Raw genomic sequence first — 24,238 nt, 5'->3', positions numbered from 1 at the left:
GGGTGGTGTTTATGTGACCATCGCTTATTAGCACCGTAGTGTCCAGGAAGTGGATCTCTTGTGTGGACTGGTCCAGGCTGAGGCTGATGGTGGGATGGAAATTGTTGAAATCATGGTGGAATTCCTCAAGGGCTTCTTTTCCATGGGTCCAGATGATGAAGATGTCATCAATATAGCGCAAGTAGAGTAGGGGCGTTAGGGGATGAGAGCTGAGAAAGCGTTGTTCTAAATCAGCCATAAAAATGTTGGCATACTGTGGGGCCATGCGGGTACCCATAGCAGTGCCGCTGATCTGAAGGTATACATTGTCCCCAAATGTAAAACAGTTATGGGTGAGGACAAAGTCACAAAGTTCAGCCACCAGGTTAGCCATGACATTATCGGGGATAGTGTTCCTGACGGCTTGTAGTCCATCTTTGTGTGGAATGTTGGTGTAGAGGGCTTCTACATCCATGGTGGCCAGGATGGTGTTATCAGGAAGATCACCGATGGATTGTAGTTTCCTCAGGAAGTCAGTGGTGTCTCGAAGGTAGCTGGGAGTGCTGGTAGCGTAGGGTCTGAGGAGGGAGTCTACATAGCCAGACAATCCTGCTGTCAGGGTGCCAATGCCTGAGATGATGGGGCGCCCAGGATTTCCAGGTTTATGGATCTTGGGTAGCAGATAGAAGACCCCAGGTCGGGGTTCTAGGCATGTGTCTGCACAGATCTGTTCCTGTGCTTTTTCAGGGAGTTTCTTGAGCAGATGGTGTCATTTCTTTTGGTAACCCTCAGTGGGATCAGAGGGCAATGGCCTGTAGAAAGTGGTGTTGGAGAACTGCCAAGCAGCCTCTTGTTCATATTCCAACTTATTCATGATGACGAGAGCACCTCCTTTGTCAACCTCTTTGATTATGATGTCAGAGTTGTTTCTGAGGCTGTGGATGGCATTGTGTTCAGCACCCTAGTAAGAGGGACTCATATGCCTCTGACTCATAGAACGAAGAAGTTGATAGAAAGGGTCTTTGGAGATTTACTCCAAAGAAGGGCAAGCTGCAAAAAGCAAAATTGGACCACTCACCTGGGGGAGCTGAGAGACCACAACATTTGTAGTTAGCCCTCGACAAAGTACTTATGATGTTTATCTCCCTTGTGGCTTCTTTCATGATAAATAAGGTGTGACCTCTGATGGAAGCTTTTCTGGCACTCAGAGCCTCTATCCTACATGGACCATCTTTTATCTCCTAAGGTCTGAGTGGTAAATGAAAGCTTTCCCGCACTCACAACATTCATAAGGTCGTCTCTCTCCTTTCTGGATTCTCTGACGATCAATAAGGGCTGATCAAACAGAAAGAAGTTTGTTCTATTGTCCCAGCATTCCTAGGGCTCCTGGCAAGCATGGGTTCTTTGATGTCTAATAAGGTAGGAGTGCCGAGTGAAGGTTTTCCCACACTCACAGCATCCATAGGGACTTGAGCCTCCATGGGTTATCTGGTGTGTAATAAGGTGTGAGCGCCGAGTGAAGGTTTTCCCACACTCACAGCATCCATAGGGTCTCTCTCCGGTGTGGATTTTCCGATGTCTAAGAAGATGTGAGTGTCGAATGAAGGTTTTCCCGCACTCGCAGCATGCATAAGGTCTCTCTCCTGTGTGGATCCTCTGATGTTCAATGATGTGGGAGCGCCAAAGGAAGGTTTTTCCACACTCAGGGCACATGTTTTCTCTCTCTCCCATGAGGATTCTCTTCTGGGCAGTGGTTTCCTTCAGGTCCTTGTGGTTTTCCTCACAGCTGTTGGATTTACCTACTTTCTCCCCTGGCTGGTTTCCCTGCTGCCTGTCTTCATGACTCCTGGACACGTACCCTTCAGTGCTTTGTGATAATGCCCCATTCATTTCCACGTGCTCAGCATCTTTCTGATCTGGATTCTGCTCCGTCTTCTCACTCACCATCCCATCGTCTCCTGAGACAGAGAGAAACTTCAGAAGCAGGGATGGAAAAGGGGAGAGGAAACCAAAGGGAATGCTAGAGAGATGGGGGAAAATATCAGGAAATGAATGAATTCCCCCAAACTCTTTCCCATACGGGAGAGAGGAGGGGATCAACTCTATCACCACACAAGGGGGGGAGGGATAGCTCAGTGGTTTGAGCATTGGCCTGCTAAACCCAGGGTTGTGAGTTCAATCCTTGAGGGGGCCATTTAGGGATCTGGGGCAAAAATTGGGGATTGGTCCTGCTTTGAGCAGGGGGGTTGGACTAGATGATCTCCTGAGGTCCCTTCCAACCCTGATATTCTATGATTTCTATCCCATCCCGATGCTCAGCATAAAGGGAGATTAGGCAGCGAGCTATTGCAAAATGTTGATCAGGATGGATAGGAAGCAATGAGCGGAATCTTCTCTGAGGATACGACACCTGCTGGGGGACAATCCTGAACTTCAAGAGCTCTCAAGGTCTTGGTAGGGAATCCCAGCTGTGTCCTTCAGGCACAGACTGTATTTGAGTTGGTCTAATGATTCCTCACCTGTGCAGCTTTCTCTCAGGATCTCTCTTTCCTCCGAGCCCTGGAAATCTGAGACCCACAGCTCTTCCCCTGGTTCCAGCTCGGCCATCACCTCAGGTTTGGAAAGTGGAAACCCTGCTCAGATGACAGAAAACAAGTAAAATCAGGTGAATTCATGGGATATTTGTCATAAAGAACGTGGCTTTTTGCTTTTTTTTTTTAACCCCTGCTCATTTTAAAGCACAGAAATTCTGGAGCTAGCTCTCCAGGTGTTCAAAGGTACCAGACACTCTGCTTATAAGGGGATTAATTCTCCACCGCTCTGCTGGTGGACACACAGCCAGATACTCCTCATCGACGGGGCTCCTAAAACCTAGAGAAAGTAACTCCATATCACAAAAAGCCAAGGGCAAGTCACCTTGGAACTGCTTTTTACTGACAAAGACCCGCGAAGGGAATGAGATTGCCATACGGGAACTGGGACAGGGGAGCATAGGGTTTTGGGGCTCAGCATTGTAAGGAATGGGAAGGAGTGGGGAGATCACTGAGTGCAGTATGTCAGGAGTGTTAGGGATCAGGAAACCACATTTTGAGAAGTTAAGGAATATAGTGAGTCAGGTGTAATGGAAAGGAGCGTGAAAATCCCCCAGTGTATGGTGAAGGTTATAGAATGATAGAATCTATTATACAGAAACGTAGGGCTGAAAGGGACTTCAAGAGGCTATTTACTGAAGCCCATGCACTGAGGCAGGAACAAGTAATCCTAGACCATCCCTGAGAGGTATTTGTCTAAACTGTTCCTAAAAGTTTCCAATGGTGGGGGTTCCACAACCTCCCTTGGAATCCTATTCCAGGGATTAACTACACTGGTAGTCACAATTTTTTTCTTAATATCCAACCTAACTTGCCCTTGCTCCATATTTAAGATTGAGTCCGGTCTTTCAATCAGTTTTGTACCCACTTTATATTAATTTAATCTAGACCACTGGGACACGGGGCCAGAAAGGGTTAAGCAGCTCACAGGCTCATTGACCCAGATTCAACCTTTACAGACACGTTAGAAAAGTAAGTAAATGGTAATTAGGCCCATTCCATGTTAGATAGGCTAGAACTTTGAAATGCACGCCTGTATTGTTAGAGAATGAGAGGTGATACTAATTTGATGAGTTTACTTGTATCTTAGATCAGTGCATACTGCTATTCCCAGGTGACTGGGGCAGGCATCGGACACCCCGCCACCGAAATGCCGCTGAGAAGTGGCAACACTTGTGGGCCGTTCTCCGGCGGCCGAGCTTGGCGGTGTCCTGCGGGTGCACAAAAATGCCCCGGCACCCGCGGGCACCACGTTGGGGACCACTGTCTTAGATGTTAGCCGTGTCAAGAGACAGTTCCTGTCTATTACTCTAGCGATTGATTCAGCGATCAAAAGGTAATATTAACATCTAGATTAATCTTGGGTGAAATAATGTCGTTGTCTATATGTCTGTTTACAGTCTGTGTCTTCGCTGTTCAAAAATAAGGAGTGAGCTCTGATGGCCGTTTCCCCCATACTCCGATCATCTATAGCCTGTCTATCCTGTGTGGGTCTCTAATATCTCCTAAGGTCTGAGCGGGAAATGACTGTTTTCCCGCACTCCCATTCATAGGGTCTCCACCCTTGGTGGATTCTCTAATGATTAACCAGGGCTTCTCTATCAGAAAAGTTTTTTCCGTACTCACAGATTTCATAGGGCCTCGCGCCGCGGTGGGTTCTCTGGTGTCTGATAAGGTGTGAGCCTCGCGTGAAGGTTTTCCCGCACTCAGGGCATGCGTAGGGGCGCTCGCCGGTGTGGATTCGCTGGTGTATAATAAGGTGTGAGCGCACAGCGAAGGTTTTCCCGCACTCGCAGCATTCATAGGGTCTCTCTCCGGTGTGGATTTTCTTATGTCTGATAAGATGGGAGCTTCGAATGAAGGTTTTCCCGCACTCGCAGCATGCGTAGGGTCTTTCTCCCGTGTGGATTCTCTGGTGCATAACAAGGTGTGAGAGCCCAGGGAAGGTTTTCCCACACTCAGTGCATATATTTTTTCTCTTTCCCATGAGGATTCTCTGCTGGGCACTGCATTTCTTGAGGTCCTTGTGATTTTCCTCACAACCGATGGATTTACCCACTTTTCCCCCTGCCTGGTTTCCCTGCTGCCTTCCCTCATGACTCCCGGGCACGTTCCCGTTAGTTCTTTGTGATAATCCCCCGTGCAGTTCCATGTGCTCAGCATCCTCCTGCTTTGGTTTCTGCTCCTTCTTCTCACGCACCATCCCATCATCTCCTGAGACAGAGAGAGAAACCTCAGAGGCAGGGATGGAAAAGAGGAGAGGAAGCCAAAGGAAGCACTGGAGAGATGGGGGGAAAGATCAGGAAAGGAATCCCCCAAATTCTTCCCCAGAGGGTAGAACGGAGGTAATCAACTCTGACTCCACATCCCATCCCACTGGTCAGGATAAAGGCAGGTTAGGAATTGAGGTACCGCCACGTGTTGGTCAGGATGGGTAGGAATCCATGAGCGATATCGGCCCTGAGGATACAACACCTGCTGGGGGACAATCCTGAACTCGAAGAGCTCTCAAGGTCTTGGTAGGGAATCCCAGCTATGTCCTTCAGGCACAGACAGTATTTGGGTTGGTCTAATGATTCCTCACCTGGGCAGGTTCCTCTCAGGATCCCTCTTTCCTCAGAGCTCTGGAGATCTGAGATCCACAGCTCTTCCCTTTGTTTCAGCTGGGACATCACCTCAGGTTTGGAAACTGGAAACCCTGCTCAGATGAAAGAAAACAAGTGAGATCAGGTGAATTCACAGGACATTTCTCACAAAGAACACGACCTTTTTTAAACCCCTGCTCATTTTAAAGCACTGAAATTCTGGAGCTAGCTCTCCAGGTGCTCAAAGGTGCCAGACACTCCGGTTATAAGGGGATTAATTCTCTGCTGGTGCACACAAAGCCAGACACTCCTCATCAAAGGGGCTCCCCAAACTCAGAGAAGTAACTCCGAATTACAGAAAGCCCAGGGGAAGTCACCTTGGAACTGCTTCTTACCAACAGAGACCCTCCAAGGGAATGAGACAGTCACAGGGGAACTGGGACTGGTGAGCATGGGGTTGGGGGGCTCAGCGCAGAAAGGAATGGGAAGGAGTAGGGAGATTACTGAATGCAGCACATAAGGGGTGCTAGGGATTAGGGAAGCATATTTTGAGAAATTAGTGAATATAGTGAGTCAGGAGTAATGGAAAGGAGCGTGAAAATCCCCTAGTGCATGGGCAATGTTATAGAATGACAGAACCACAGAAATGTAGGGCTGGAAGGGACTTCAAGAGGTCATTTAATCCAGCCCGTGCACTGAGGCAGGAACAAGTGAACCTAGACCATCCCTGAGAAGTATTTGTCTTAGCTATTCTTAAATACTTCCAGAGACGGGGATTCCATTGCTTTCCTTGGAATCCTATTCCGGATCTTAACTACCCCTGTGGTTACAATTTTCCCCCTAATATCTAACCTAACTCTGTCTTGCTGCAGATTAAAATTGAATATGGTCTTTCAACCAGTTTTGTACCCAACTTTATAATAATTTCAACTAGACCCCATGTCCCTAGTTTCCCTATGAGAATGGCATGTGGGTCTGTGTCAAAAGATGTACTAAAATTAAGCAAATCTGCTGCTTCCTTGTAATACCCTAAGCCAATAACCTTGTCAAGAAGGCAATTAGGTTGGTTTGGTATGATTTGTTCTTGACAAATCCATGCTGACTATTCCTCATAATGCTCTTATCCTCCAGGTGCTGACCAACTGATTGTTTTCTAATATGATCAAGTATCTTTCCAACTCTCAAAGTTAGTCTGACTCATCTGTAATTCCTCAGGTCCTCTTTGTTCTCCTTTTTAAGGATAGGTACTGCGTGTGTACTTCATCTGTCCTACATGAGTTCTCAAAGATAATTGCTAATGTTTCTGAGATTGCCTCATCTAGTCCCTGAAGCACCTAGGACGAGCTTAGGGAATTAGATATTCTAACTCAGTAGCAACAGACTAATTCCTCTGGAAAAGGAGACTACGAGAAGTAATAATAAGACTGTGTGATATCAGGAGAGACTGCCTCAAAGATCCAAGGAGCCTGCAGAGAAGAGAGACTGTGGCTGCTGCAGATAGGAAGGGGGGAGCGAGATCCTCCAATTCCCCAGAAGTTTCATTACCAACTCAGGGCATCACCAAGAGCGAAGACGTCACCTTGTGACCGGGAGGAATGTCCGGCATCAGGATCGGTGGCTGGGGTCACAGTTTGTAGGGAATAGGGGTGTGCGTGTGGTGGGGATAGGTAGTGCACAGGGGAGAGAGAAGAATGTGAATCATAATATTTAAAAATGTATAAAATGACGTGAAAATGGAGTCTGGTTAGAATAGAGTGTAGGCTCACCAGCAATGGGGACTGGCCAAGGATTTTTTCATAATAGGCTGCCATCCCCTGCAGGTCTAGATCCCCAAAGCACCCCTCTTCCCCCCACTAACCTCACCCGTCCCACTTACCAGGTGTCTCTTAGGACTCTCAAATCTTAAATTGACCCATCACTCTGGGGGGTGAAAAATCCACACCTCTGAGTGACATAATTAAGCTGACTTAAACCCAGCGTGGACTCCTCTAGATCAACGGAAGAATTCTTCCATCAACATAGCGAGCACCTCTTGGGGAGGTGGATTAACTACGGCGATGGGAGAATCCCTCCCATGACGCTAGTTAATGTCCACACCGAAGTGTTACTGCAGCATTTGAGGAGCAGACAAGCCCTTAGTCCTGTTTCCTCACAAGCCCTGTGGTGGAGTCGGAGCTGATCTGGAATAACGAGTGCTCTGCGTTCATTATAGCAGAGCTCCAGCTCTGTCACAGTGATCAATGGCTCTATGTCTAGTTGGCAGCCGGTGTCAAGTGGAGTGCCCCAAGGGTCAGTCCTGGGGCCGGTTTTGTTCAATATCTTCATAAATGATCTGGAGGATGGTGTGGATTGCACCCTCAGCAAGTTTGCAGAGGACACTAAACTGGGAGGAGAGGTAGATACGCTGGAGGGTAGGGATAGGATACAGAGGGCCCTACACAAATTAGAGGATTGGGCCAAAAGAAATCTGAGGAGGTTCAACAAGGACAAGTGCAGAGTCCTGCACTTAGGATGGAAGAATCCCATGTACCGCTACAGACTAGGGACCGAATGGCTCGGCAGCAGTTCTGCGGAAAAGGACCTAGGGGTGACAGTGGACGAGAAGCTGGATATGAGTCAGCAGTGTGCCCTTGTTGCCAAGAAGGCCAATGGCATTTTGGGCTGTATAAGTAGGGGCATTGCCAGCAGATCGAGGGACGTGATCGTTCCCCTCTATTCGACATTGGTGAGGCCTCATCTGGAGTACTGTGTCCAGTTTTGGGCCCCACACTACAAGAAGGATGTGGAAAAATTGGAAGACGTCCAGCAGAGGGCAACGAAAATGATGAGGGGACTGGAACACATGAGTTATGAGGAGAGGCTGAGGGAACTGGGGATGTTTAGTCTGCAGAAGAGAAGAATGAGGAGGGATTTGATAGCTGCTTTCAACTACCTGAAAGGGGGTTCCAAAGAGGATGGATCTAGACTGTTCTCAGTGGTAGCAGATGACAGAACAAGGAGTAATGGTCTCAAGTTGCAGTGGGGGAGGTTTAGGTTGGATATTAGGAAAAACTTTTTCACTAAGAGGGTGGTGAAACACTGGAATGCGTTGCCTAGGGAGGTGGTGGAATCTCCTTCCTTAGAGGTTTTTAAGGTCAGGCTTGACAAAGCCCTGGCTGCGATGATTTAGTTGGGGATTGGTCCTGCTCTGGGCAGGGGGTTGGACTAGATGACCTCCTGAGGTCCCTTCCAACCCTGATATTCTACGATTGTATGGTTGAGCCCTACTTCCTGTTTAAAAGTTCACTATTCTAACATTTCTGAAATGCAGAACCGTACTTGGATTGTCTTGGCATTTGCTACTCTCCGTGGGTGCGGTTAAATTTGGCATTATTTGAGCAAGGAGTTCCTGAGATTCCCTCCCCCAGACTCCCTCCAAAAAAGAACCTTTTTACAAAATCCCCACGCACTCACAACATTTTGCACCCGTGTAGGGATGAACGTGAGCGTCTAATTGTGCCCGAAGGATCTCAGTCACTTGGTATTTAGGTCGGCTAGTACCTGGCATCCACTGCCTCTCTCAGGAAGCAGTACTGAAAAAGTGAACTGTAACAATTGCAGCTTCAGATCAGCAGGAGCCAAACCGATGAATCAAAGAGACTGAAATGCACACGTGCAGGAAGACTAAGGCTCTGTTAACAGCAGAGGGTTTCTTGCAATCAGCTCGCACATTAGCTGGCTATCTCAGGGGACGTGCTGGGGCCCTTGCCAAACCTGAGCTACATTTGAATTTGAGCCCGACCATTGACAGCTTTCAGACAATGTGTGTTGAGCTTTATTCTTGCATTTTATAGGGGGTCTAAGGTGTAACACAGCCAAGGCTAACCTGACAACTCAATCAGTTTCCTTTTCAGGAATCAGTCTGTCTAAGGAAGGACAGACACCATCGCACCGAAGGCAGACCTAATTTTATTTGCCTCTACCTACTAGTGTAAGATGTCTTTTAGGTTTTGCTGGCTACCACAGAGATTTCATACCCCACTTTGCCTCAGTCAGTCCTCCCTTGACTCCTGAGGGCATCCTGTGCCAAAAAATTATAAATTCTGTGCATAATAGTTTAAAATTCCGCAAAATTCTTCAAATTTTATTTGTCAAATAAATACGGAGGCTCCAGCAGGGCATTGGGGAGCATAGGCCACCTGGCTGCACAGAGGGGGGAGATCACTGTGCAACTCCCCCCACCTCCACCCCAGGACAGACTCAGCGGTGAGGCTGCACCCCAACCCTGACACAGCGCAAGGACCGGGCTCTGCCCCAAAACACCCCAGGGCCCTGCCCCTCCATGCCAGGTGCACCAGGTGTGGGCAGACATGCTCAGTAAGGCAGGATCCAAGTGTGGAGGGGCTTAGTGTCGGGGGATCCAGGTGTGAGTTGAGAGGGTTTTGTGTGGGGCAATCTGGGTGCGGGTGGCTCAGTGGGGGATAAGGGTGCAGGGGGGATCTGGATGCACAGGGACCTTTTGGGGGGTTCTGGGTGCAACAGTAATGGGACTCTACAGGGGGGTCCAGGTGAAGGTGGTTGGGGCTCAGAACGGGGGGAGGTCTGGGCATGGGGGGGGACAGAACTCAGCAGACGGGTCTGGGTGTGTGGGGCTCAGTGGGGGGGTTCAGTGGGGTGGGGATCCAGGTGCAGTTGCTTGGGGCTCAGTAGGGTGGTGATCCAGCAGGTGCAGATGGCTCGTTGGGGTGGTCCAGGTGGAGGGGGAATGGGGCTCATTGGGGGGGTTCTGGGTGCATGGGGTGTGAGGCTCAGTGGGAGGTTCTAGACATGAGGGAGTCTGGATGAATGGGGGGGGTGGGCAGATGGGGAAGCAGCTCCCTGTACAGTAACCCATCCCCCTGCAGCTGAGGAACGATGGATGCAGGAAGTGCACGGAGGAGGGGGAGTTTGCAGAGCTTCCTACAGCCAGAGGAGAAATATGGGGGTGGGTCTGACATGGCCCCGGTTGCTGCGCAGGGGAAGAAGAAGTCCCATCCCAGCTGAGACTAGCAGCTGAGCCTGGTACAGGGTAGGAGCCACCCCAGCCAGGTCTTCCCCAGTCCTGCCTCTTACCCCACAGTGATTTACCCATCTGCCAGCTGCCCTGGGCACCCAAAACATACTGCTGGGGGCGGGTTGCCTGACCGCTCTTGTGACTTCTCTTTGCTACCCTGTCAGAAAGTCATTTTTCTGTGGGGAAGCAAAGAAATCTGCGGGGACACAAATTCTGCGCGTGCGCAGTGGCGCAGAATTCCCCCAGGAGTATCGCTTGTCCCGGCTTCTCGGGAAGGGAGCGCAACGGTGCTGGACAGAAGAACATACAAAGGCAGTCACTGCTTTGAAACAAACTGGAGCCTTGGCTTCAGTTCTGGCACCACCTGACCAGACCCTACCCTTTCATGGGGAAGAGCACTCTCTGCTAGTCTCTCTCAAGAAATCTATGGCAAAAGAAGGCTCATTGCTTATGCCTCCAAAGTACTTTCACCCGTGGAACTCAAGTACTGCGAGTGTGTGACCGTAACTTGTTAGCCGCTTATTGGGCAATCAAACATTTCACCTTTTTAATTGGTCTCTCTCCCGTAATTTTACACACAACACACACACCTACTAACCCGCTCAGAAAGAAGAAAGTTAAGGACGGACAGGTCTCTAATGCTTGATTAGCTCACTTGTCACTGTTATTGCAGGATAAGGACATAGCTCTTCGCCCTTTGTCTGCACCTTCATCTCCCTTTTGCACTTTTGTATGATGTTACCCCTCACGAGCGTCCTATGACGACACCTCCCTTTTCTCTAGACCAGTTTTTCAAACCTTTACCTCCTTGCTCTGACACTTCTTCATTCCTGTGTATTTTCACAGGTGGATCAAGTTTCTACAAAGATGGGAAACCTTTTACTGGTTTCGGCCTCTACGTTCTTTCTCCATCCGATTCCTCTCTTTCTTTTTCATGTACACCCCACTCAGCCCAGTAGGTTGGCCTCGCCGCTGTGGCATGTCCACTGGAATGTTTTGCCTGCTTTTCCTATCCAATTCGGGGTGGGTCTGCAATGGTCTTGCAGAATTTCTGCCTTTGGGGCATGCTCACAATTTGTATCCTCCTATGGATTTCCTTTGGCTTATGCCTTACTACTTTCTTACATGGCTTGCCTTGCATCCCCCCTTCCTTTGTTTGCAAGGTACAAAGCCAGAGTAAAACAGCTCGATTTCACCAGGAAAATTCTGTCGCTGATTCTCTTGTGAAACGAGGTGCTCCAGGGGGCAAGAAGTGGACATTTTCACACAAAATCATGAGCACCCCGATTCCCTCAGTGAATACTGCAGAAACTCTGGCTGTGTCAGCAGGCAGCAGCAGAGATAGGGACTGGCTTGCCAGCACTACGGAAGTTACTAAAGTAGTGATTAAACATACAGAAGAAAACGGAATTGTCACAAGAGTCATCTTTAAAACCTTAGGAGTCAAAATTGGCATTGGCAACAGGAAGTTGTTTGCTCATAGACCAGGGAATGAGGTACCAGTATGGGTGTTACCAGAACAAATATGAAAGGATTTAATATACTCAGTCCATGACATACTTTCAGGAGGGCATCAGGGAACAGACAAACTATGGAAAGATTAAAATCACTGGGCTGGTGGCCACAGATGAAAAAGGATATAAGAGAATATTCTGATAATTGCTTAATCTGTGCACAAAATAATCCAACAAGCAATAAAAAACAATGCTCCCCTTTGACCCCAGAGAAATTCAGGACCAGGGTCTAGTTTACAGATTTATTTTGTTGGTCTGTTACCCAAGACTAAAAAGGGAACCAAATATTTGTTGGTTGCAGCAGATCCAGTCTCAAAATGGACTGACGCTTTCCCAATGCAAATCAACACAGCCTTAGCTATGGCATGTGGATTGGCAGAACAGGTATTCTCCTGATGGGGTTTTCCAGCAAAACTGGAATCAGATCAAAGATCTCATTTTACAGAAACTGTCATGTAAAACTATTTGTTGGCATTAGGAATAAAACAAAAGTTCCCTATTCCTTATCACCCACAGTCCTCAGGGCAGATGGAAAGGAGGACTAGACTACCAAGAAAATCTGTGTCCGTAAATGGAACAGATTGGGATAGCTTAAGTCAATTAGTTCTGATGGCAACCAGAGCTACTCCAGCCCGTGCCAGAAACCCCACTCCCTTTGAAGTAATGACAGGGAGAGAAATAAAAATGCCACGACGCTTGTTGTGGGAAACGAGTCATGCACATGTTGAAGGGATTAAAATGGATGTTTTTATGAAAAGATTTCAGAGACACCTTGAACAAGTAAACCTGGGTGTAGCTCATGAATTGGGAAAGCCAAAGAAAAAGGCAAAGATGTATTTTGACAAGGGAATAAGAGAAAGTGATTGGAAAGCAGGAGAACTTTTGCCCTCCGCGGTACCTGACCATAATGTGCGTCGTAAGGGGCTTGGCTACGACATTTTAGATGCGTTCGTCTGTGTATCAAATCCTTGTTACTGGAAGTAGGTGTAAGCAGGGTCTGAATGAGCTCTCCCCTGGCCGCTAGCGGGGGAGGAGAGACTGCAGGAGCAAACTGTATTTACAGGAACACACCTACTCTGCGCAGGTATCCAGCGGACAGGAGCTGTATGGCTCCAAGGGATCCACTCTGGCGGGTGTTGGGTTACAAATCACTTTAGTGCTGAATGCAGGGGTAGTGAACTGTTGTTATCAATGTTGTTGTCATCACTGTATGAATAAAGGGGAGCAAAACTGTGCTTACCCCCCTTTCTTACCCCGACTTCCCTCCTTTCATTAAACCTTTCTTCTTTTCGACACTCAGACTGTGCTTGCGAGTGGGGAAGTATTACGTCTTGGAGGCACCCAGGGGGTGGTGTGTAATTTTCCCAGGTTACTGGGTGGGGGCTCGAGCCGGCTCTGTGTTGTATTGTTGAAAAGGAACCCCTAGATACTGAACCCGGCTCTGGTTGCATAAGATTTATCATGCTAATCAACTTAAGTTGTTTAAGGGAAAATCCCTTCCCTCTACAGGAAATTGACATCACATAAGATACCAGGTTGCTGATCCTGGTCCTGTGGGATTGCTTGGGGTTGGCAGGGAAATTAGGGTGACCAGATTTCCTGATTTTATAGGGACAGTCCCGATATCTGGGGCTTTTTCTTATATAGGCGCCTATTACCCCCCACCCCCGTCCCGATTTTTCACATTTGCTATCTCGTCACCCTACAGGGAATGCAAGAGAACAGCTCCACCTCCCTCTGGAATCATTAGTAGGGATCACACTTGGAAAAGAGACAGCTAAGGGGGGATGTGACTGAGGTCTCTAAAATCATGACTGGTGTAGGGAAAATAGATAAGGAAGTGTTGTTTACTCCCTCTCATAATACAAGAACGAGGGGGGTCACCCAATGAAATTAATAGGCAGCCGGTTTAAAACAAATAAAAAGAAGTATTTCTTCACACACTGCACAGTCAACCTGTGGAACTCCTTGCCAGAGGATGTTGTGAAGGCCAAGACCATAACAGGGTTCAAAAAAGAACTAGATAAATTCATGGAGGACAGGTCCCGCAATGCCAGGATGGGCAGGGAGGGTGTCCCTAGCCTCTGTTTGCCAGAAGCTGGGAATGAGCGACAGGGGATGGATCACTTGGTGATTCCCTGTTCTGTTCATTCCTTCTGGGGCACCTGGCATTGGCCACTGTCGGAAGACACGATACTGGGCTAGATGGACCTTTGGTCTGACCCAGTCTGGCCGTTCTTATGTTCATAGGAGGTGATATTCTATTTCCAGTAAGATATGAGAATGCAAATCAAATACCTTTAGTAAACTGGAGATGGAATAGCTCCACCTCCTCTGAAGTAGTATGGGGTTGTTTCAGAGCCATCGTACAGACACAGCATTATAAAGGTCGAGCGTTTGGATACATGAATAATCTTTCATTGTTAATTAAAGGTCTCATCCCTATGGACGCAGGACAGGTTTTCGTAATTGTAACAACAGACGAGGAGCCTCCAGAACGTGATACAGCATGGGATGAGCCACTCTGCTGATCACAGTCACCTCAGGGAGTGGTAACCCTCATATTAGAAGAACCTCTAACTACCACACTGCACACATGGAGGACATTCCCAGCAGAAGCTGGGACCCCAGTTCGTCGCCTTTAAGATGCCCTGAAGGCGGAACCTGGATCACCCAGTGGTTCACCTGCTACTTCAATACCTGGGACCTTGCTTAAGAATATCCACTTTGCACGCACACCTGTTGCGTTAAACCTGTCTCACTGGAACGTGGTTGGTCATGCAAAGGGAACAAAAAGTTGTGTCTTACTGCAGTAATAGATAAATTAGCAACATATCAGACAGACATTTGCCTCGCAACCTGGTATTTTTTGAACCAGGTGTCCCCAAGAGTTAGATGGAATTGTTGGTTCTATTTTGGGTTTGTCTGGATCAGGCTTGTCAATGCAGAACAGAGCGGATTTGGAAAGCGAACCGCGGCCAGCGGGAGCCGCGATCGGCCGAACCTGCGGACGCGGCAGGGAAACAAACCGGCCCGGCCCGCCAGGGGCTTTCCCTGAACAAGCGGTGGAACAAGTCTGGGAACCACTGCTTTAAGGGATACTGAAAATGGACGGATACCTAATCTTGCTGAAGATGGGCATTTGGTTAAATTATTGCCCACCGTGTATAAAGGGAACTTCTGTAAAGAACTTCTGTATTAGAAGTTTGGGGATCAGTGACACTCCACCCTAATCAAGGCCCGTGTTATATAAATCTTGTTCAATGAGAGAGTCTCTGTACATTTCTTTTACAGAATCTTTACCAATATTAGACCCAAATACAGCTGTCTTCAACAAATTAACCCCTGCCCCTCCAGTAGATTACACAGAAGAAGAAATCTACAAGGAGCGACTGGATTTACCGCAGCTACTCGTGCTTCACCCAGCAACACAAACATGGGGAACACCGGCTCTAGCTTGTTGCTCTGTCAGCGGGTATCCATATGTTTGCAGGTGTGATGTTTTTGGTGTTGCAATTCCTGCCTGTGGCCGTGGAGGCCCTACACAGACCAACAAGACAGACAAGCTTGCCGCTGTTGTCTCCTGACCAGTGAAACTCACTAAGTGGGGACTTCCTACTGTGAAGGTGGCCTATAATGTGGAAGAACAGTACGGCAGGCAACTAATCATAAAACATTTTTATATGGTGACTGTGGTGAGCTGCAGTGGCCTCCCATCGAGCCGGAGGGGGAGGGACTGCGCTTTGGGCCCGAGGGGGCAGAGACTGGCAGTCACGAGGCAGGACAGGAAGTATAAAAGTTGGGCCCGGGCCAGGGAAGGGAGGAGACGTCCCCAGCCTACAGTCCGGTTGTGTTGCTCTCTGCACACAAGTCAGCGTGTTTTGGCTGGATCCCTGCTGACCCACTCCACCACTCTTAGGGCCCTGGGCTGGGACCCGGTGGAGTCGGGTGGGCCCAGGTCCCCCTACGCCTGCTGCCAACCCAACCCCTGGGGTGGCAGCCTCTTCCCCTTAGGCCAAAAGGCTCGTGTTTGTCTGCCACCGGCCAGAACCAGGACATCAGACAGTCTGTCATTTGTTCTGCCCTGCCCCAGGGCCTGAGCCTTAAGGCTGTTTGTCTGCCCCACCTGGGGGCTGGGGCTCCTTAAAACTACTGGATTGTGCTGTCCTGCCTAAGCCCTACTCCTGGATAGGGGGCGGTGCCCCAGAGACGCAGTGAGGCAGAGCGGTCTCCCACTGAGCTGGATGGAGAGGGACCATTTGTAGGGACCCACTACAAAGACCTTCGATGTGATGTGGCTCTTTGTGCCTCATGGGCAAAGCGTAAGTGGTCAAACTGTAATTATGCCTGTCCCACTTTGTCAGAAAGAATCAGCCAAAGAAAGCCTAAGCATCAAGAAGATATTGCAAGTCATATACCAGTTTTTAACCTACATATTCCTCCATAAACCGCAAACCTCAAATCATTGTTAAATTGAACGGATACACATGTTGTCCAAATCAGCACGGACATGCATGCGGCAGAAAAGTCTTTAGAAGATCTAGTACCTGATGGAGATTATAATCTACTTATTTCTCATACATGGAGAGGAGTTACATTTAAGGCTAGTTATTATGGAAGTAGTGTTAGGTTTCTTTATTGATTTTATTTTGTCAATTATGCAGAGTACTCAAGCAGTATAAATCTCACATGAGCACCTTAGCTATAGCCTCAAAGAAACAAATAACTAAATAGTTTAGTGTTGCTCTGGTTAGTTAACAATAGCGACAAGGGGGTGTCTGTTAGTACCTGTTAGTAAATATAAACGCTTATCGTTCTTTCTTTCTCTAGATCTGATTCACTTACATACTTTAACAATCTTGGGAGCCTTCATGTCTCTACGACTCCAGATGTTCATGGAAACCACCTCCTTAACATATATCTATAATGCTGACTTAAGCACGTATAGACTTGGGAAACGAATAAGGGATGATTGTTACAACAGCTGATGTAGGCTTGGGAAATCAACAGGGAAGAATAATTGTGGGGGTAAGGAGGACCCACTGAGAGAGGTTATCTTGGAGAATTGTTAGTTCTCCCGGCTGTAAATGATCATGCCTTCACACATAAATCAGGTAAACTGAGAATGTACAGAAATGACACCACAACGTATGTTTCTGGGAGAATATTCTTGGCAACAAGGTTTCCTTTGTCTGAAACCCTCTATAAGGATACTGATATGGGAACCGGGTTGAGGGAATGAACACTGCGCAGTTCCTCTGGATGCAGGAGAGACACAGATCCAGCTCTTAGTCTGACAACAAAGGGTGGTAATGTACCTATTTCTGTCTGTACGCTGTATACTGCTGTACTAATCTCTGATGGATGATGTTAGATTACATAATTCCAGCTGAGCCGGTTATTTCAACAATCTTGAGTCATTAACTCAGACACGCAACAGCTGCCTCATGCCTTTCACCACACGGACAGTGGCTAAACCCACCTCTGAAAACCAGGAAATGAAGAGCTGAAGCCCACAACACCTCCGCGACACTATCTTAACTTTGCCCCAAGCCCCTAGCCCTGGAGCTGGCAGTCGCCACTGGGAACAGGTCAGGCAAAGGTAAACAAACTATTTAGGGAAGCGGAGGGTTCTCCATCCCCTGAAGTCTTCAAGTCAAGACTGGATGCCTTTCTGGGGAAGGATTTAGTCCAATACCAGGTATTCAGCTCAGTACCGCAGTAACTGGATGAAATTCTACGGCCTGTTGTCCAGGAGGGTCTGATTAGATGACCTAATAGTCCCCCCTGGCCTTTTAATCTATGAATCAATAATGTCTATGAGGAAGGACTAAGAGAACCTGCCGTTGTTTGTGTGGTGTTTCACAGACGGGAATGCCAGCATTTCTCCGCACGCCCTCCGGCTGTGAGCACTGGGCCAGGTGTAACTGTACTCGGAGGGTGGAGGGAGTAGTCCTTGGGGGACGGAGGGCGATAAAGGGGTGGAAACGTTTTGCAAATCTGGGCCGGTTTGGATGCAGCGGGCTCAGTGCTTGAGGGCTGGCCAGGGGCAGGCAGCTTCTGTTCTTTATGCCAGACCTGAACCCAAGTTTTGCCTTAGCCAAGAGAAGACCTTCGACTTTGTCCTGTTCCCAAAGCGTTCTCTAGCAGGGGAGGGCAGAGGGCTACTGTGCGTGTCATTGGCATGTCGGGGTGATGCTGAAACAGGGCAGAGTTAAGGCTGCATTATGGGGGGAGGGATAGCTCAGTGGTTTCAGCATGGGCCTGCTAAGCCCAGGGTTGTGAGTTCAATCCTGGAGGGGGGTCATTCAGGGATGTGGGGCAAAAATTGGGGATTGGCCCTGCTTTGAGCAGGGGGTGGGACTAGACACCTCCTGAGGTCCCTTCCAACCCTGATCTTCTGTGATTCTAAACCTTCACTCTTCACTTCCTTTTCTAAGGAGGGAGGGGACGGGAATCCTTACCCAGCGAGGTCACATTCTCATAGTTCTCCTGCATGATGTCCCAGTACAGGTCTCGCTGAGCGGGGTCCAGCAGAGCCCACTCTTCCCTGGCAAAATACACAACCACCTCCTCGAAGGCCACCGGCTCCTGTAAGAGAAAGAGCCCCCCACTCAGGACCTGCTGCCCCAGTCACAACCCCACAATTCGCAGGAGCGCAGGACCAATCAAATGGAAGCTCTGGGAGGCACCCAGTCAGCAGAGTCCCGTCTGCACCCTCCTCAGAGGAGGCATCAGGATGAGGGGAGTGTGACACTCTATGCCACAGGGGACAGCCCTGTAAGCCCCATATTCCTCATTTGTGTATATAATGGTGATATTGCATATAAAGCAGGCCGTGTGAGGTGTCGTGGGAAAGGTTACGATCTGCTGAAACCCACTGTTCCGTCTAAATATGTGTCTCGTTCATGCATATTAAGTTATGAGAAGTGCATTGTATGGCTGTCACTAAAACACGCTGTGGGTTTTTGGACGTGCCCAGATACTAGCTCTCCAGAGACAACAACACGGGAGGGTAACCAACACCCGGATGGGCGCGGAGCAGACATCACCAGCCACTGTCCAGCAGAGGAGTTACAATTCAATGACTCACTGACAGGAGACGCACCGGGGAATTGCCTCCCCTGGGGACTCAGCAGTGCCCCCCAGACATGCCTGGACTTGTGGTCTCCAAGCACATGGACTCAGGGTAGAAAACAGAACACAGGGGCCCCATGCTTGTCCCTTTCTCCTCCCCCCACCTACGCTGCAAGTAACAAGGACGCTCACAAGACTGATGATTTCAACAGGGGAGATTGGCCCAGGTTTAAGAGACAAACGTGTGTATTAGGGACTGTAAGATCCAGTGGGGCGAGAACATTGCTTGATGTAAATACTGTCGAGTGTGATAAGGGTTAAGGTTTACACTGTGTGCTTATATTTTATTTTATATTTTTGACTATCACTTAAAAACTCTCTTTTGTAATCGATAAACTTGTTTTACGATTTATCTTTAGCAGGGAGTTTGCCTGAAGCGTGTGGTGAATCTGCTCAGGTTTGCAAAGGCCAGTGTGTATCCACTTTCCACTGATGAAGTGGGGGAACCAGTTAATAACTCTGCATTGCTCAAGAAAGGGTCTTAGAGAGTTAAGGGGGCATAGGGGTCCCAGGCTGCACCCCGGGGATCCCGTCACAGGGAGAAAGAGAGAGCCCTGGTCCCTCCCCTCTCTCTGCATGGGACAGGATAGTCTCATGCCTCATAGGCTGGTACAGGACACGGAGTGCCCAGGGACAGCTCCCTGGTGGGAATCCAAACACCCGCCTCATTGCCAGCAGCTGGGTGTGAGGGGATGGGGTCAAGCCCCACTGGTGCGTGACCCCTTCATATCTCCCAGCAGCCTCTGGTCAGTGGGTTCCAGCTGCAGGCTGGTAATTTCGCCAGCCCTGTCCGAGGGGGTGTTTCCTGTCCCATCAGTCGGGCCGTTGCCTCTCCCGACCCCCAAGGGTCTGTTCCTCAAACCTAAGCCCCAGGTTAAACCAGTCCCCGCAGGTCTGTCACACCCTGTCCCCCTCCTTTCCTCCTCCCTGTGGATTTCCTGCCCCCCTCCCACCTCCGGACGAAACTCCCCAGAAGCTCCCCCCTCCTCTGGGTTTCCTGCCCCTCTCAGTGCAGAGGGAACCCACCAGCAACGCCCCGATAATCCCTACCTGAGCCAGCTCCCCGGCAGCCGTTGCTCTTCCCTGTCCCCTGGGAGGCTGGGCCCATCCGGAGGCAAAGGGGGAGGTCGTTCCGCAGCCTGTCAGGGTGGGGGGGGATTGGAGAGACCAGCTTTAGTGACGCTCACAGCACCTCCCGCAGGCTCGTTCCCCGCGGAGAGACGTTCTAGGCGCTCCACCTCGCAGGGCCCCGACGTCGCCTTACTGCGGCGCGGACCCGGCCCTTCCCACCAGGGCTAGCCCCACGGAGACCCTTCAGGGCCCGACATGGTCCCCGAGGGCAGCACGCTCCCCGGCAGGCCGGGAGCCGGGCCGAGGTGGGGGCTGGATAAAATCTGTCCAGTGCTGAGATAGGAACTGGAGCCGAGCGGGTCTGGGAGCTTGTGACCTGCCTTCTCCCTCGCTTCTCCTCTGTTTCTCTCTCCCCTCCCTCTGGCTGGGGACTTCGTTACTGTCTATTCTTGGAGGCCTTTGCTGTCCTACCGGTGCTATTGCCATTTTGGATCCAATCTTTGGGCTTCGTCCTCATCTCCACAGAGCACCGGAGGGGTTTCAGTCTCTGGTTGTGACCCAGACACGGCAGGGACAGGGGGACTCGGGAACAGCTGTGCGCTGGATTCTGAAGCCGGAAAGATTTCTGAACTGGGGGTTTACGGGAACGAATCGTTCCTTGGCTCAGTCCACACCTGGCATAGCAGCTAACTAACTATTCATTCACAACAGGCCCATATACAAAGTAATGCCCTCTTCCCCTTCAGAAAATGAAAGGTCTAGTCTGACGGTCCTCAAGCGGCGGTTTGCTTCCCCAGGTGACTCACGACAGACAACAAGATGGGCCGTGAGATATTATCACTTTTGTTATGAGCTAAAGCATCGGTTGTCAAACTGCGGGTTGGGACCCCAAAGTGGGTCATGACCCCCTTTTAATGGGGTCACCAGGGCTGGCTTTTAATGGGGTCACCGAGCCCCACGGCCCAGGGCTGTAGCCGAAACCGGGGGACTTCAGCCCTGGGCGGCAGGGCTCAGGTTACAGGCCCCACCCGGGGCAATGGGGCTCAGGCTTCGGTCCCCCCACCTGGGGGTCGTGTAGTCATTTTTGTTATCAGAAGGGGGTCACGGTGCCATGAAGTCTGAGAACCCCTGAAAGCAAAGTCTCACTCTGCCACTTTTATCCTTCAAGGTCCCCTACTCTTGAAACACCCACCCACGTTACAGAGACTCAGCCTTGAGACTCATTTTATTCTTCCTTTCACAGTCAATGTAAGGGGATCCTCCCGCCGCCCCCCCACAAAAAAACCTGACTTCAAACAAGGGGCCACCAATGTGAAAAGCGTGAGACGCACGGACGCGCACTCGAGCAGCTCCCGTCTCATTCACAATGATCCCAAAGACAATCTAGGGCTCTCCTCCCCTTTCCAGCCAGTCTGTACACGGGAGACCAGCCCCATCTCTCCTTCAGGGCCAGGGTCTATTCAGGGTAGGGCTGGGCTCCACCCGCTCCTCGCACCCGCGACTCTGCTGTCCCCACGTTCAGTCGCTCATTAAAGCGCTCAGGCTCTTCAGGGTCTGGAGCTTTTATTCGTGTCTCACCGTCTCTCACACCACGCCGGGTGTTGTTCCTCTTCCCAAAGGGAGCCACCCCCCTGAGCTCCGGATTCGCTCTGAATCCCCATCGGACGCACAGCAGGAGCGAACCAGTCACGGGGCTCACCCGGCGTCACGTCGTTCCACCCTTTCCAGGGGCACGTGGGGGCTGGAGGCGGCGCCCCCCTGCCGCGAACGTGGTTATTGGTGTGAAATCTCCCCCCGGCCCGTCAGAGACGGACACGTACCTGTGTCGCTCCCCAGCTCCCGTCGCAGCGTCTCTAGGGGAAGGAGAGGACGGGAGAGGTGAGGATTCAGGCCCTCGCGATCCTGGGGAGGTTCCCCTCGGTTACAAATGGAACCGCTGTGAACTACGGGACGGGGACACAGACCGAGGCCCACAACGCGGCCGCGGCGGACAGAGCCAGCCCCACAGGGCGACTCCATGGGGAAGGGCGACTCGCGGAGCTGGGGCTGCGAGATGGAGCCCGGGGTCAGTGACATCCCGAGAGTCCCCGACTCCTCCCCAGGGCCGGGGTCGCTCTAACCAGAGGAGACGTCACCCCCAGACTCCCACTCACGTTTGAATCCCCGCAGGACCTGCTGCAGGACGGCACTTGTCAGAGAGAAATCGCTGAGCCTCCTCTCCAGCTCCCCAAACCCCGGCTCCGGCTCCCGAAACGCCCCGTCCTCCCTGCCGGGGAAAGAGGGAGGGGTGAGAAACGGGCCCGGATCCCCAGTCCCTGAGCCCAGCAACCCCCAAACTCCAGCAAACCTGGATCTGTGTTTTGTAGCCCGAGATGGGCACTGTTCTAGCGAGTCACCAGCCCTCAGCCCTGGGCTCTCCACAGAGATGGGACACGAGGAATGGAGACGGGCTCAGGAGCTTTCTCTGGGACACTGGTTCTGTGGGGTGCAGAGCCACCCCCGTCCGCTGGGTTACTCCAGGAACAAGGGGCTCCGGCACTGGGTTACCAGGAAAGGAAGGAGACAGGGACCAAAGGGTGGGCGTGTCTCACAATCGCACTGTGGCCCCAGACAGATGCTTCGCAGGCAATGAGCCTGGGCCCTTGAATGCCGAAAGCCCAGAGCCCTTCCACGGAAGCTGTAACCCTGCACCTCGTTTGGCAGGGGGGCCGTATTCGACGCCCTGGGGCGGTCAGCGGGCCCGGGCGTCGCTTGCAGACTCTGTGCACGGCTCCGTTCAGAGCAGGACCCTCACTGCTCTCAGCGGGACACCCAGGCACAGACACCGAGGGGGGAGTCTGCCCTTCGGAGAGGAAATAACCTTTTCCTTACCTGTATTCATCAAGTCCTGTATGGTCACACTCAGTATCGCGCCGTGGGGAAGTAGCCCCATCCCACGCCTGCCAGGGCTCCTGCTTTCCCCTTCCTTCCACCCTCATTTCTCTCTCTCCATTGCCTTCATGTCTCTCCTTTGCTCTCCCCGCCCTACAGAAACTCCCCGTTCCCACCCCTCCAGGGCTCCACTCCCCGTTCCAGCGGTGACCCGCCAAGGCCTGCTGGCAGGAAAGTGTCCTCGTTTCAGCTGACGCTCCAGCGAGACGAACGGAGGAGTTCGCACCCGTCTGAGCCATGGCTTCCGGCCGCTGGCAGACCCAGAAAGACAACAGCGTCCCCGGCTGCACGCGGGAGGGGTTCTCCCCAACCACGAGGCCTAGAAACTTACGCTAAAATGGAAAGCGGAGATTCTCCACACCGGGAATACCTGAGACGGCCACAGAAATACGCCAGACAGGCCGGGTCCGGCCCATGGGTCCGACAGCCCTGGTGGGACCTCAGGAGCTGTCAGGGAGTAACAGGCTCTTCCCCCTCGTGAGGCAGCCACGAGGGGAGACCTGATCCCAGGCACCAAGCCGGCGTCTCGCACTGCAGGGGAGGGGGAAGCTCCGGATTTTGTGCCGTTTCCCAGCGTAACTGAGCATGAGGGGGGCGTGAAATGGAGCCGGGGACTCACCTGCTCCCACTGCTCCCGGCACCCTGGAGAGGGAGCGAGAGAAGAGACAGTCACGGGGGGGTTGTCCCAGGCAGAGGGGCCACCGTTGGCGTCTCTGGCGTTTGGGGCATTTCAGACACTGGGGTTCACGTTCAGAGAGCAGCTGCTGCCCCCCGGGAATCCCTGCTGGGACGTCGCCATCAGGGAGGCACTTTACAGAAAGAAAATATTTCTCCGCCTTGAGAGTGAAATTCCCACTCAGGCTGAGAGCCCCGCAAGCCCCCTGGCCCCATTAAACCCGTTCACCTGGGATGGCGAGGGGCCTTAGGCCTGGCTCGGGGCCTCGGCATGGCAGGGAGGGGACATCATCCTCCAGCCCAAATGCAGTTAGACATTGGCAGGGCATTTACGGCGTGACCTTGGTCAGGGCTCTGCCCCTCCCTGTGCCTCACTTTCCCCCTTTCTCCCATAGGGATAATGCCCCTGTCCCCCCTTTGTAAAGTGCTTTGGGGCCTGGGGCGGAGACGTTCCTACAGGAACGCTGCGTGTGATCATTGCAACGACAGCCTGACCTGCAGGGGTGGGCTCAGCGGCTGCCCCTTCTCTCCTCCCCGCTCCCCGAGCAGGGAAATCTCCCGGGACACTCGGCAGACGCCCGCATCCCTTCTCTGGGCAATGGCTCTCTCTAGCTCTTCCAGCCGGGACAGCAGCCGCTGCTCCTGCTCCGCCAGAAACCCTCGCAGCTCCCGCCACTCCCAGACCATCTTCTGCCTCTCGGCTGCCGTCCGGCTCTGCAGCCA

At 51.2% G+C, this 24,238-nt stretch overlaps 2 protein-coding genes across 3 annotated transcripts in view; one reads left to right on the top strand and one right to left on the bottom strand.

Annotated features, from left to right (window-relative positions):
* LOC144258244 (uncharacterized) overlaps positions 1–24,238 on the top strand; it is a 222,074-nt gene that overhangs the window by 61,135 nt on the left and 136,701 nt on the right.
* On the bottom strand, positions 293–23,536 carry LOC144258284 (uncharacterized). 2 transcript variants are annotated; one of them, XM_077806736.1, is made up of 10 exons: positions 23,172–23,536; positions 22,063–22,175; positions 21,730–21,762; positions 20,381–20,516; positions 19,889–19,977; positions 18,166–18,292; positions 5,155–5,268; positions 4,197–4,784; positions 2,499–2,612; positions 293–1,937 (listed from the first exon to the last, which is right to left on the bottom strand). In XM_077806736.1, exons 4-10 carry the CDS (start codon positions 20,424–20,426, stop codon positions 1,357–1,359), a joined length of 1,659 nt encoding a protein of 552 aa, XP_077662862.1. In that variant the 5' UTR covers positions 20,427–20,516; positions 21,730–21,762; positions 22,063–22,175; positions 23,172–23,536; the 3' UTR covers positions 293–1,356. The 2 variants fall into 2 exon arrangements, with proteins under 2 accessions (XP_077662862.1, XP_077662863.1); XM_077806737.1 differs by having other exon boundaries at positions 293–1,934.

The sequence above is a fragment of the Eretmochelys imbricata genome, chromosome 28 (genome assembly GCF_965152235.1).
Source record: "Eretmochelys imbricata isolate rEreImb1 chromosome 28, rEreImb1.hap1, whole genome shotgun sequence".
NCBI classification, from domain to species: Eukaryota; Metazoa; Chordata; order Testudines; family Cheloniidae; genus Eretmochelys; species Eretmochelys imbricata.
This window is presented reverse-complemented; position numbering and strand designations above follow the sequence as displayed.